Source organism: Leptopilina boulardi, unplaced genomic scaffold (genome assembly GCF_019393585.1).
Source record: "Leptopilina boulardi isolate dan_hultmark-lab unplaced genomic scaffold, ZJU_Lbou_2.1 LbouV2_298, whole genome shotgun sequence".
Taxonomy (NCBI): Eukaryota; Metazoa; Arthropoda; class Insecta; order Hymenoptera; family Figitidae; genus Leptopilina; species Leptopilina boulardi.
In genome coordinates, this window is record NW_026137860.1 from 263,999 (window position 1) to 279,862 (window position 15,864).

General features: G+C 26.2%; 1 protein-coding gene across 1 annotated transcript; it reads right to left on the bottom strand.

Moving 5' to 3' along the window:
* Positions 1 to 7,686: 7,686 nt before the first annotated feature.
* Positions 7,687 to 9,094, bottom strand: LOC127282334 (DNA ligase 1-like). Its single transcript, XM_051306504.1, has 4 exons — positions 8,923 to 9,094; positions 8,443 to 8,846; positions 8,212 to 8,341; positions 7,687 to 7,919 (listed from the first exon to the last, which is right to left on the bottom strand). The coding sequence occupies exons 1-4, from the start codon at positions 9,092 to 9,094 to the stop codon at positions 7,687 to 7,689; spliced, it is 939 nt and encodes a 312-aa protein (XP_051162461.1).
* Between the last annotated feature and the right edge of the window lie 6,770 nt (positions 9,095 to 15,864).

Here is a 15,864-nt window from a genome sequence, read left to right on the forward strand (position 1 = left end):
TATTAATAAAAACAGTAATTTTAATTATAATTGTACGTAAAATGAAGAAAAATAAAAAGATAAATAGAACTTGCAAGTTTTTAATGTTATTTTATACGGATATCCAAATTTTTTTTTATAAAGTTATTTTTATAACATATAATTTAATAAATTATTAATATGAATTATTATTTTAAAATTTTTTTTTAAAAATATAGTAAAGTAAGCATAAATTTTATTTAAAAAATAATTAAATTAATTTTTTAATTCGTTTTGTAATAATTAATGAAATAGTTTCTCAATAGGAAAAAAAGAAATATTTTAAATAAATTGCTTATTATTAAAACTGTAGTCTATAAAAAATTATTTTTATTTATAATTAAACACACAGGAATAAAATATTTTTGTATTTTATTTTATTTTATATGTTCTTTACAAATATAAAAAATATGTGTAAGAATTTTGTATAAGAATGTGTATAATGTGTATAAGAAAAAGAAGAAATAATAAGTAATATATAATTTTATACATATAATAGAGTGTAAAGTCCATTGACTTCTAAATATTATTTCATTCATTCTTTATTCTCCTTTTCTTCTTCTCCTCTCCCCTCTTCAGGCATACGTTGCTCACCTACGCCTTCTACTGTATCACCATCGTCAATGCCTTGAGCCCCCTTCCCTTCTCCCGCCTCTTCAACTTCCATCGGTTGCTCTCCTGTATTAGAAGCAGCTGGTTCTCTCTCGCCATCCTCCACACCTTCTACCATATCAATGCCTTCGTCCTCCTCGCCTTCTTCTGTTGTTTTAACGTCCATAGATTCCTCGCATTCGGACTCTGCATAATTATTTAAGCTGCTTTCTAGTTCCCAAATTAAATTATTATTTTCTTTTTCAGCTTGCATGACATTTCAAAAGACGAGTAAAAGTCACCACTCTGTAAAAAAAATATTATTTAATATTAAAATAGAATCAAAAATAATTATTTATATATTTTCAATTAATTTATTTAAAAAATGTTATAGTTGTAACTTTTTACTATTTAATTATTTTATTTTATTATTTATTTATTTTACTTTTTTAAATAACTTTACTTACTAATATATCTTCGACTGTAAATCCACGTCTCTTGATAAAATATCCCTGCGGTGTTTTTATAATTTCGGCTTTAATTCCTTTAAATAATAATGTCGTCTTTCCATCAGGAATTAAAGTTCCGGTTATTATTTCTTTCGCTCGCATTGCTATTGGAATTATGCACAATTTCTTAAAAGTTTGATGATTTACACATGAATGAAGCCAAGCTGAAGGAGCAGTAATTCTAATTGATACCCTAGTGTACGGCATTTTTTTTATTTCTGTAAATTAAATATAACAAAAATTTTAAGCCTTAAATAAGCTTTAATTTTAAAAATTCATAATAAAAATTTTGAATATAAATGTTCTTTAAATGAATAATTCAAATAAACAAATTAAAAGTTAATTAAAAAATTAATAAAATCCAACAAATAAATTAAAAACTTCAGTTAAAATATTTAAAAATTTAATGAAAACCAATAAATATAAAGTTAATAAAATGAAATTGTTAAATCAATTGAAGTCAATTAAATAAAAAATTAAGAAACTTATATTTAAAAAATCAAATAAAAAAAATATTACATAAAATTTATTTAATTATGAAGAAATTTATTAAAATTTATGAAAGAATTAAATAATTTATTAAAATTTATTTATTGCTTTAATTATATTTATTTAGTACTTTTATTTATTAAATAATTTATTAAAAATTGTTAATTTGAGTATTATTACTTATTGACATTTATTTATTATTTTTGTAACATTTATTTATTACTTTAATAAAACGATTAAAATATTTGATTAATAAGTAAATTTAAAATAAAAATTTTAAAGGAGGTTTTAATTTGTAAAATAAAATTAATTATTAAATTAATGTATGAAAAATTCTGTTAAATAAAATAAATTTTACTGTTGAAATTAAATAATAAATTCAAATTAATTTGAAATTTTGCTTACAATTTGCGAAAAAGGCACTAGAAAAAATCACGAAAGCACAATATGTTTAGTTCACTCAACTTGAATGCACTTTATGTTATTTAATTTATGTGGTTGTCGCATTTTAATGTTTTTTGAAACCCCAAGGTAGTGTATCTGTATTTTTAGGTAATAACAGTCTTTTATCATCATGCCAGCTTAAAACTTTTTTTTTTGTTTCAGAGTATATACATCATGCTTTTTACTTTTTATTAAATGTTGTGTTTTTATCAAATTTTTGAAATTGAAAAGTGATTTTTTATAGTCTTGAATTGTAATTTTTTTTAGTGTTGAACGTTTGACCCCTTTTGCTTTTTTCTTTTCATTTTCTTCACCAAATACTTTATATGTATATAGTTTTGAGCGTAATCCTATAAATTCTGTTATAATTTTTCCATTGCATTCGTCTTTCATTAATCCCAATACTTTTTTGTTTGCTAATGGAATTCCATAAATATTATCTTGTGGGTAATCAGATGTATCAAAAAATTTTAAATCTCGTTTAATAAAATCATAAATATTTGGAACATTAATGTGATAAATTAAGCTGTCCGTATCAGTGTAAAGTAATTTGGACTTTTCGCCAAATGTTCTCTTTATATCATTGTAGTGAAAATCATAAGTATATAATTTAGAAACATCTAAAATGCTAAATCCAACATAGATTGGTTTATTAAAATTAACGTGTAGTTTATTGAGCTCTATAATAACCAAGTTTTTATCAAATATATTGCAGCTATGAAAATTTGGTTTACCAATAAGTGCTTTAGCTCCATATCTACCCTCCCATTTTGTAACTATTTTAACATCTTTATGTTTTCTTACATTTTCCATTGTTTTTCCAAAAACTGAGTTATTCATTAACTTATAAAATTTTTTTTCAAATACATTAGTAGATTTCTTTCTCAATTCTGTATTCAAATCAATATACTGTCTCAACCATTGTGATTGCTTAAATTTTAATATTTTATGAATTTTTTTTAATTTCATTCCTAATCGTATATAATATTTAAGATTTTTGTAATGGATAACATATTTTTCTTTAGGATATAAATTAGTTATCAATTTTGGTAATTTGATGTCAGTATTTGGAGGCACAAAATGTTCTGGACATAAAAGCAAATCTTTGTGTAAATCATGCAAATTTTCCGGGTAATCTAGGTCTACTTCTAAAATATAACCATAAGCAGCATCATCCGCAATTTCAGATACATCAAAGTTTATTAAATTTGTTTCCCATTGAAAATCTGAAAGCGGTAGAAATTCACTCATTCCTGCACCGTATAAATTATTTACATCAAAGTACATAATATATGATTCTTCAAGATTTTTGTTAAAATCTGTTTCCATAAATCTGTTATTTGCTTTTGCATATCTGTTTGAACATTGAGAAACTCCACCCCTGATGCCCTTTTCCAAAAAAAGCACCATATCTATATCAGTTAATAATTCTAATTCTATTTTTGTTAATTTGAGCATTGCATCAAATGCAAGCCCAGGTGCAGTATAATAATGTAAAGGGTCTAAATTATAAGCAGATAAACAAGTTTTTCGAAAATTTTCAAATATGTCAGCTAAAAGTAAGACATCTGTTTTTAAATACAAGTCTGAATAATCACCCAAACTTTTTAAATTAAAGGTGGTCCAAACTTTACAAGCATGTAGATAATCATCTTCTGAAATATTTGAATCATTTAATTTAGAATAAAATGATTCTTTTTGTGGTAATTGATTTTCCTGTAATTTTTCCCAATTATTAATATATTCGTATGGGAAAACACCTTTTCTTGTTAATAAATTAAATTCATTAATATTGTTACAATATTTTTCTGTGATTTTCTTTTCATCATTTTTAAGAAAATTTGCCAATTTATCCAAACTACTGGGCATAAATCTGAAAGAATCTAAAAATCTAAAGCACACATTTTTTCCATCTACATATTTGGTAAAAGATATATATTTTTCTTTATTTATAGGTAAAAGCTTAACACATCCTTCGAAACTCGTACATAATTCTTTTATAAAAAAATGAGCAGTATACCCTGATAAATTGTGAAAAATTACTGGAATTACATGCGAACTTTTGTAATTTATATTACATCCCTGATGGGCAGCACCCCTGTATTTTCCTGTGAAATGATTGTGATCTCGACATCTAATATCATTAATTTCAAATGATTTTTCGCAAATGTAACAATTTTCCGAAGTATGAAATTCTAATTCTTGTTGAAAAGTTAAAGGTTCCATTGGAACTATTTTTTTTAGATAAAAGTCAACAGAATTTGCGATATCTTTCAATTTATTCATAAACCAGGTAATGCAATCCTTTCCTCTGTAACTTTCAAATATTGAAATTGTGTCATCAAACTCACATTTTAAATAGAATGCAACACTATGTGAAACATGTTTATTATATGCACCTGAAACTATTTTATTATCATTAATAGGTTCTAAAATGCTTTCAGTGTCAGCATACACAACAAATGGAACTTTTTCTTTAAATCTAAAATTTTTAAATTTTAAAATGTTGTCGTTTTCATTTGGTAAAATTACTCTACATGTGTTTAATTTGATACAATCAATTTTATGCTTTTCTAGTGAATATTCATATTTAAAATGACATAAGCATCTATCACAAATCCAAATTTGACATTTACTTTTTGTCATTTGTGATTTAACCAACCGTGACAAGTTACGAATCCATGCAAAATGATAAAAATTTGTCCCATTTTCATCACTATTATCAAAAACAGCATCTAACTTATTAATCATCAATAAGTGAATAGTCGGTTTTTCAGAAAACTGTTTACTTATATATAAAGGAACTATTTCTTGTTTGTTGCTTTTAATACTATCCAATCCATAAATGTTTATTCTTAAACTATTCATTTTTTCAAATTTTGGTATATCTGACAAAGCAATAGGAAAATTAATGCCTTCGTATTTTAATAAACCTTTAAAATCAGGATAAGAACTGGTAAGGTTTGAATTATTGTCAACAGGATATAAAGCTGATATTATTGACCAAAGAAAGCAAAAATTATCTCTATTTTTAATTTTAACAACAGCTTTCTTATTTCTTATAAATTTTGGTAATTCTGTAAAAGTACTGAATCCACCTTGTAAAGGTACATATCTGTTAATATTTACTATTAAATTTATAATTTCTTTCAAAGACCACCCTGATTCTTTTGCATTAAAATCTTCAACTTTTTGTGAAATATATTCAATTGTATTATCAAAGAACAATTCAATGTCTGAAGAATGAAGAATAATTTCATTTTTTGTGTTAAAAAATTTTTTTTTTTCAATAATTTCACCATCGCTCGCGGTTGTAAAATTAGCTGTAAATATAAAATTTACTTTCAAGCCATTGTTTTTCTTCAATGCATTTTTTAAACGATATTTAATTAATGATCGTGAATCCTCTAAAAATTCAAATAAATCTTTATGTTTTAAATTAATAATAACTCCCGTTCTCACTCTTTTTTCAAACGCTGATTCTAAGTCTTCCCATTTAATTCTGGTAGATTTTTTATTTTTATTTATTTCAATACCTTTACCTTCTTTTTTTGTTTGCTTTAATTTTTGATTTAATGTTTTCAAAATTCCTAGAGTGGCTATTATCTTATTTTTATCACTTACTGTTAGATCCTTCTTTACTCTTAAAAGTTTATTTAAAACAAGAATATTTTATGAACCCAGTTTTATCCACTTTTCAATTTCATTTAAAAATTTGTTATTATTTTGAATTGTATTTACAGTCTCCAGAGCACTTTCCATAATTTTAATCATTTTTTGGCAATTAGAATTCATATTTTTTAAATAAAACAAGAGACACTTGTAACTATTAACAACCACTTTTTAAATAGTAATATATTATACAATCTCATACAGAGCTTCGATGAAAAATGACTGCAAAGAACAATAAACAATTTCTTTTTATACTGCCCTTCACGTTGCTAATAAAAAAATAGTTGCCTGGAAAAATTTATTGTTAAAAATATATATATATATCACATACCTTTCTTTGCATCAATAAATTCCATTACCGTCTTCAAATTTTACACCGCACATAACGCCACGCGGCATTTCAAATTTCAAACCATGCGACAGGCTTCTCATAGTCTGATAAGAAAAAAATAAACATGTGGCACGCGATAAATTGAAAACAAGTTCCATATGACATACGCTACCGGCATATACATTACATTATATGTATATATATAATGTATTATTACAAGACAAAACATTTGTCTTATAATCAATTAAAAATGATACATTTACTGCAAATTGACCTAACATTTTATCTTTTACATTGCATATTTCTTATAATAAATGCACTCATATTATGCATATTCAACACTGTTTTATCTATCCTCTTTAAATCGGATGCACTCTGATCGCAAGAAAAATTCCACAGAAAGTGTTAAATGACAAAATGCTAAAATAAGAAAAACATTCAACATTCCTAACTTAAATAATATTGCGCAATCAAAGATATGTAAGGGGGCTTCTGGATATAGCTAAAGTCAACGCTTTATCCAGAAGCCCCCTTACATATCTACTATAATATTAATATTTTTTAACATATTAAAATAGTATATTTCGTAACGAGTGTGAATATTTGCAGATTTTTGAAAAAGTGTTTTTTTTGGGACGAGATGTAGGCGAAGCGAAGCTTCTCGTCCCAAAAAAAAATTTTTTCAAAAATCTGCAAATATTAACACTAGTTACGAACGATACTTTTTATAACAAGTTGCAAAAAAGTGCAATTTTTTGCACCGCGTTCTAAAAGAGGTTAAAAAAAGTGCTTTTTTTTACACCGACTTATAAGAATATTAATAATAATTTTTTTCAATTGGATTACATGAACTGAACGCAAAATCTTCATTGATATTTAATTTTTAAAAATCTTACCTTCTATTGCTTTCAGCAAAGAATTTGGAAACAATTTTCTTTTCTCTTCATTAATAGTTTTGGCTTTTTCCAGGTCAAACGTGTACAAGTGTAAATCTGGCAACACTTGCTCCGCAATGGCTGCGGACATGAGGGAATATTTCTTATATTTCTTAATTTCTTTCCATTTTTTGTAATTTATTTTGTAGTCTCTGCCAATGTGTATCTGAAAAAATAAAAATATAAATTTTACATTACATGAATGTCTGTTAATTATGATTTTAACTCTACAATTTTATTATTTTTTTTAAATTTTATTACATTAAAATTAATATTTACCATATCATTTTCCCTAGTGTACATTGCCACGTTTCCGTTGTCTTTTGATTCCACTTCTTTGTTATCCTGTAAAAGAAAAATTTATCATTATTTATGCTTTATTTTTATTAATTTTTTTAACAATTTTTATTACAATCATTACAACCTTACGAAAATTAAATTTTTAATTTAATTCAAAAAATATTATTTAATTCTATATATTTTTTTTCCTTTTTTTGCTTTTTTTAATTATTATTTCATTCTTTTTTTTAATACTCACACTTTGTTCATTTTTATTGCTATTCTTTTTCCTTTTTGCATCTGGTTCTGCTGAAGTTTTCTTTACTTTTTCTACCATTTTTCTTTTCTTAACTGTATAAAAAAAAATTCAATTTAATTTCAAAATTCAGATTTCAAATATGACAAAAAATTTATTTCTTCACGTAATTTGTAAAATTGGTAATTCTTTTTTCAACATACTTTCATTATCATTGCAGGATGATGCTGATTCAGATGCTTTCAATGTTTTTTCTTTCTCCTTTGAGCTGAATTGGTTTTTCTCTTTTTCCCTCTCCTCATTTGCAGTTTCAGAATTGCATATCGCTATCACTTCTTTACAAAATGATAACGATTTTTTTTGCAGTTCATAAAAAGATTCCTTCCATACATTCTCTGTATAAAGTATAAAATTAAAAATTTTATTTTGTTTATTATTAATATTTTCAACATATTTTTGTTAATTCTTTAAATTTGTTTATTATTTAATTGTAATTATCAATTAGTTATATTGTTCATGAGGGAAAAAAAATTTTATATAATTGAAATATATTTTTTCATAATAACTGCCTTTAAAGGAAAAATTTAATTAGTATAGTACTAAAATTACTTTTTCTAATAAATTTAGGTACTTGATTCAAAATTTAGGAAAAAGAAGGGAGAGTTTACACTTATAGATTCTCCTTACCTTCGTCATTTTCTTGAGTCCTTTCTGCATTCATATCCATAACTTGATTTTGAAATTGATTAACAGTGCTCAAAATAATTTCCATTTTTCCTTCACAAACAGTTTCAATTTTCTTATTCCCGACTGATTTCTGTAAAAATTAAAATTTAATAAATATTTTTATTATTTTTTAATTTTTCTAAAAATAAAATAAGAGAAAAAAAAATTTTTCATTTCATTTTTCATAATTACCGCATTTGTTCTCTCATTTTCTGCTTCTGAATGATTTTTCTTGCAGTTGTCACCGTTCTTCAATAAAAATTCTTCTATCGCTTTAATTTTCATTTCGTCTGATTCAGCAAGCTTTTCATCTTTCTTCTCGCTGCTGATTTTCTTCTCCAAATGTTTTTCCTCCACTATTTTCATTCCAGTTTCGTCTGATTCAGCAAGCTTTTCATCCTTCTTCTCGCTGCTGATTTTCTTCTCCAAATGTTTTTCCTCCACTATTTTCATTCCAGTTTCGTCTGATTCAGCAAGCTTTTCATCCTTCTTCTCTCTGCTGATTTTCTTCTCCAAATGTTTTTCCTCCACTAATTTCATTCCAGTTTTGTCCATTTCAGCAAGTTTTTCATCATGTCTCAAATTGTTTTCCAATTCTGTCGATTAATTTTCTCATTTTATATATTTTACTTTTATTTTATATACTTAAATGCATTTCATTAATACACTTACCCAGAATTTCAAAGACTTGGACACGTTGTTCAGTTCCAACTAACTTGAAGAACAGTCTCGAGTTATTGTTCGGGTCAAATTTGGCTGGATCGAATTTCTCTATGGAATTCAAAGCAACAACTTCAAATGTTTTCAGATCGTCCAGTCTGATTCTAGTGTATTTATTTTCCATTTTTTTCTGTAATTTTAAATTAATTTTATTATTATTTTATAGGGTTAATTGGGGTAAATGTAAACCGATTTGCTTAGTTTCGAGAATAACATAATTTTTTTATTTTAAAAAGCAATACTTCCGGTTTTCTATTGCATAAACTTATTACTTTAGGTCCGTAGAACAATTTTATGAAGTAATAAAAAATACAGGTAACCTTGAATCGCTAACAACTTCTGTTTACATTTAGCCGGAGATTTTGTAAAAAATACAAAATCTCGGGGTAAATGTAAAAACATTTATTTCTCAGAAATGTTTAAGAGAAAAATTATATTAACTTTTCTACTGCATTATGGGATAGAAAAACTTGAAAAAATCCTTCCTGGATAAATAATAATTGATTAATCTTAATGTAACACAAATTAAGCGTTTTGAGCAACTTTGATAAAAATTTATATGATACGTCATTTTATTTATTTGGTCCAACAAGGAAAATTTTTAAAAAGTCTCCTAGATGAAAAAGAAACAACTTTTGCCTCGATATATTATAAAATATATATGGTCTAAAGCTGCTGTTAACATTTACCCCGAGTTGTCAAATTTAGCGGGGTAAATGTAAACAGTTAATTATTTATTAACTGAATTGATAAAAATCAAAAATTCAAGTGAATTTCTTTTAAGGGAGTCATAAGGAATAAGAAAAAATTTTTGTATGATTTTTAAGTCCGTTTTCTTTGAAATGCGAGAGAAAATACTAAAACAGTTTGACTTTGATTTTCAACTTTTTTTGCATTGATAGATAATTTGAATTTTCTTAATGCCAATTGTCGAAATAAAAAATAGGATATAATGAAAACCTCTTGCAGGTTACCTGAGGTTAAAATATTGGGATCGAACTTAATTGTAAATCTGTAAATTAAGCTGCAATATCTACTGTTTACATTTACCTCTATTGTTTAAAATTACCCCAAATGACCCTACATATTATATATAATATTATAATATTATATATAACCATAATTACGTCGGAATTATGACAAAAAAATATTGTTAAAATTTGGTAAAATAAAGAAGATTATTTCCGAAATAACGGAAATTGAATAAAATTACAATTTACAAGCAATTAAAATTTAAGAAACAATGTTTTAAAAAATAAAAACTTGGAATAAATCAAATTTTAGAGAAATCCCAATTCAGATTTGCCAAAAGTTTTATTTATAAAATTAGAGACTCAGTAAAAACGTGATTCCAAAGAAAATGGACAGAAAAATCAAAGTTCAGTAAAATTCAGAAACGAATAAACAAAAATGGTGAAATATCACAAAATATACGGACAAATTTATCAAATACCGGAAATCGAATAAAATCTCAATTCTTAAAAAATTAAAATTCAGAAAACTAAACTTTGAAAAATATAAACTTGGAAAATAGGTTTTTAAAAAATCCAATTTATATTTGCCAAATTTGAAATTTATAAGAATAAAAAATCATGAAAATGGTAATTTAAATGTAAATGAAGTTGAGAAAAATTGGTATCTTTCCAAAAAAATATTGTAGAAAATTTAAAAATGAGGGGAGATTTTTTGAAATAACAGAAATTGAATAAACATTAAATCGTTATAGAATTTCAATTTAAAAAAATCAATTTTCAGAAAAATTCCAGTTTATCTTTGGCCAAATTCAAATTCAGAAGGGTCGAAAATCAGAAAAATCGGATTTCAACGGAGAATAAAGTTGAATAGAATGAAAATATATAAAAATTGGAAACTATTTAAAAAAATATTCTAGTAAATTAAGACAATTATAAAGAGAATCACTTATTCCACTTGGTCAAAAATTTACCATTTTCCAAGTTTTAAAAGTTGAGGTTAGAAAGAATAAAAATTTTAAAAAAATGAAACAGACAAAAAAATATTGTATATTCAGTATATTCATCATAATATACAATGAGAAATGAAAATCTTACATGTGTCGTTGACGACACTACTGCCCGCTGCTGAGCTGTTGTCGTTGACGTTGACTCGTGAGCAATAGTCAAGAATAACAATAACAAACAACAGTTATAATAAAAACAAACAACAACAAAATCAACAATAACAAAAATAACAACTAAAACAATGGATTAACAATAATTTAGAAGAAAGAGAAATAATTTTCAGAGAACTTTGGAGTTGACGCGATGCGAAAAAACCAAAATGGCAGATCAAGTGGAATTTTGTTAAAGGCCAAAGCAGAATTGATTCTTGAACGAGAACGCAATCGTAAACGGAAACGTAAGAATGAGTGTGAAGTCGGTTCTACAATGGGCACGTTTGTACGTAAACGTGTACGTTCCGTGCTGACGTCACCCATTTGCAGAACATTGTGACGTCAGCACGTACACGTTCACGTTCATGTACAAACGTGCCCATTGTAGAACCGACATGAGAAGAATAAAGATATTTACTATCCTTCTCTTACTCCTTCTTACGTTTCCGTTTACGATTGCGTTCCCGTTCAAGAATCTATTCTGCTTAGGCCTTAACCCTCCTTAGTACAACCTAGAAATAATTACACCGTAGTACAACTGTAGAGGGAATCCCTCACCTTTAAATAATAATCGATTATATTACAAAACAAACATGTAATACATTTTTTCAAATTTGAATTAAAAATTTAAGTATTTTTAATAAGTATTTTAAAGTAATTTCAACAAATATACAATTTATATTAATGATAACCTTGATCCAATTGGATCCAATATAGAAGCAGTGAATTTGAGGTTATGTGAGGTTTTACAAAATTTTATTAAAATCATATATATTTATAAACTAATAAGTAAAAAAGTTATTAAAAGGACATAACTGATTGTTTATTTATAATTACTTACATTTATTTGATTGTAAATTACGATTCTTTTGAAGAAATCTCTCACATTTTTGTGGGTTTGTCTCCTTTAAAAATTTATAATTAAAAATTTATTAAGTCAAAACAAAATTTTTTTTTACAAAAGTGTACATGAGGATTTTGTTGAAAGGTATTGGGACGGACAGTGTCTTGTAGTAAGTAAAAAAAAAGTTAGATAGCAAATACTGAAACCGGTGAGGGAATCCCTCACTACCTGTACTAAGGAGGGTTAAGGGTTCGTTTGTAATGAACACATTATATGCAGACGTAAAGCTTTGAGCACAGTAAAACTTTTACATTGTGGACAAAACGGAAATTTACAAAAAAATGGGTAAATTCACAATAGTCATGAAAAAATATGATTACATTTAGCGTTCTACCTAAAGTACTTTACGTAAATAAGATTAGGAAGATTGCGGTAATTTACCTGGAAAATTACCACATTTTTTTTTCTCTGAGAATTTATGAGAATTTATACATGCATTTTTATCCTTGTCTGACACATATGTTTTCCTGACAACGTGTATGTTGGACATGGATAAAAGTATAGACATTTATGTTTTCGACTGTACAATTATTATTAATAATAATTTTCATTATAATTATAATTAAAAAAAATCTTTGTTACAATATATAATATATATTATTATATTAATATTAATATAATATTACATTATTATAATAAATCATGTAAATTAATATTCCTGCACTTTTATCCTTGTTTAACACACATGTTGCCATGACTACGTATGTGTTAGACAAGGATAAAAGTGCAGTCATATATGCCAAAAACAGAGAAAATTACAGTCTACTATATTCATTGTTCAAATTATTAATATGATAACAAGTTTGTTGTCTATTTTTAACCTAGACACTATAAATATATATATTTAAATTTAAAAAAGTCAATTATCCATAACTTTTTTGAATATTCTCATAAATTATCGAAAATTCTCTTGCCAACGGTAATTTACCTCAATCTTCTTTCTCTCCTTGTCCGGTTTCAATTTTACCGAGAATTTTAGAACGCTATTCCGTAATACTTATTTACAAATTGTCTATGTTTTTTAAAATTTTTTTTAATTATTTTGTTTTTTACGTTTAAGGATAACGCACAATTGATTCTTAAAGTCTTAAGCTTGTTAAAGTTTTTCATGAAAGTATAAAGAATAATCTATCCTTCTATCTCACTTGCGCTCAAGAAAAACTGCTGTTCGTTTAACTTTTTAGTTCTCATTGTGATTTCACCCTAAACTTTTAAAGTAAACGCTAAAAAGTAATAGAGATATAAAATTTAAATTACAATTTTTGTTTAACTATAATTCATGTTGGTTAATACAACAACCTGCAGGCAGACAGCAAGACTGGACAGTTGTGACCGCTCCTTATTATTAATAAACATATTTTTTCTACAGTTTCAAACTTTAAATGTGTTTAACGCTTTATGTTTTCACATTGAGTTCATTACAAACACAGCTTTAAGACATTTTTACAATGTCATCGCCATTTTGGTTTCAAGTCACATCTAAAGTTATATGTACAAGTTATCCAAAAATTTTCTCTACTTCTTTTTTCATTGCTGTTATTTCATTGTTTTCCTTGTAGTTCTTATTATTCTTGTTTCTTGCTGCTAGTTTTTGACTGTTTGCTCGCTCGCCGTTAAAAATCTTTGAAATCGAAGAATCAAGCAGTTGCGTCATTTGACAAGTAAGTTTATATTATTTCATTTACTTATAAAAAATAATCATTTTTACAAATTATAAATTTTGTTTGCTTATGTGTGTGTTTGTGTGTGTGTTTCTATTTTTATTCTTCATTTGTTTGTTTTTTTCTCATGTTGAAAATTGTAAACATTTTTTAAATGTTATCAATATAATAATAATAATATTACAATATCACATCAATTTTTTTTACAGTACTAGCAAGATTTTCATCATCAATGTACAACCACAAGGTTGGTGAGGTATATGTATACTCATTGGATGAAAAAGGGAATTCTGAATTGCAAACTACTGTTGAGAGAACAGTTAATCACCCATTTTCTATCATCAAAATGGAGATAAATTATTTCATATTCTATTAGATTAAATAATAAATTAAAATAAACAATATTGCCATAAAAATATTAAACAGTATTATTATTAACATTTGGTTTCTTTTGTTGATCATGAAAATTGTACAACTTTTATTTAACTTAAATATCACTATGTAGAAACTCATTTTTTTAAAAAATCATTTGCCCGACATGACATGTTTCTAAATTATTATTTTACAGAATTTTAATTTTCCTGATACGCCACTTTACTGAATTGGAAATTAACAGACCTGACACATTAACGAAATGTCATTTGTTGGAACTGTCATTTCACCAAATTGGAATTATTCCTAATTGTTCACTTTTACCAATTGTCATATCGCGAAATAGTCAATTTGCCTAGTTGTAAGAAATAGCAATTTTCATAAATTAACATTTGGTGAAATGACATTTTGGTAAAGTGTAAGTTCTCTTAATTGCCAATTCAGTAAAGTGATAATTGTGTAATTATCATGAGCCCCTTTTTATGACACTGTACAATTTAATTGTTTCATTTCTTAAAAAATACGTTTTTATTAATTAAAATAAAATTTAAATTTAACTTTTAAAAATTGTATAAATATTAAATTTTTTACTTGAAAAAAAAATAAAAAAATAATTAAGTTAAATATATAACATCCTCCTTATTTTTATAATTTCAGAAAGACAAAAGTGCGAATCCAGTCAATGTGGTAAATGATGTGCTACATGACTGCACTTCAGAAAACCACTGCAATTTTGATTATCATCGCTTCGTCATCGAGAGGAATTATCTGGATTTCAAAGACGATGAAACAACTATTCGAGTAAATAAAATGACTTTTTCGGACAATGCAGACAATTTCAACTTATGTACTGGATGCATCGAAAATAAGTGCTAGAATCCATGCAGAACATTGAAATTTGATAAACTATACTGCCAAACGGAATCACAGTACTCGGATGCTCAAGTGGGATACATTACGAAACATGCTTTGCCACGATCCGTGCAGCAGGAGGATTTCATTGCACAGGAAACAGAAAGAATGCTAAACTATTGGAGAAAAGTAGTTGCGGACAAAGAAAGTGCTTTCGAAATGAAGGAGGCATTTCTAGACATGGAAAATTTACAATTAGATGAAAGAACCTTGGAATGCGTACGCAATTTCTGCGTAAAAAGGTGCATGGAGGAAGTCTTTGCATTTGACAGAGGATTGAATGTCAACGAGTTTTTCACCTTCCTATGTACTGCATTGATGAGAAAAATTGGATTTAAAGGTGACAATTTTTTCGGAGAAAATATGTACACCGATGAGACACTGTTTGAAACACTATCCGAATCAAAATCGTGGGTCACTATGTCATTAAAACAAATTCACCCATTAATGACGAGTAATCTTGCATTAACTATTTTGAGTTCGTCGACAGAAATCCAGGAATGTATAATAAATAACATACCGATTTTTAATAAATATTGGTTAATGACTGATCCATTCTTTATGCAATATGCTTGCGTTTGTTATGCAAGTGGAAATGAACAGGAAAAAATTAACAAAAATCATGTTACGGAAGAGGATACCGTGAATTTCAAATTAATCGCAACTGAGATTAAGATTGATCACCGATCGCTGCACTTGCAAAGTTCAATAGAATATTCTCGTCATTTGTTGTCCACGGGAGTAAGTGTTTCAATTTATTTCCTCATTATTTTATATATACAAAATAATGCAAAAAAAACATTTTCAACAGTGCGTTAAATTAATTTCATTTAATTTTTTTTCAGTTGTTCTCATCGAAAAGTGCAGAAAATCTGCAGAAGGTCCTCTTAAATGTCTTTTCAAATATTGTGTCT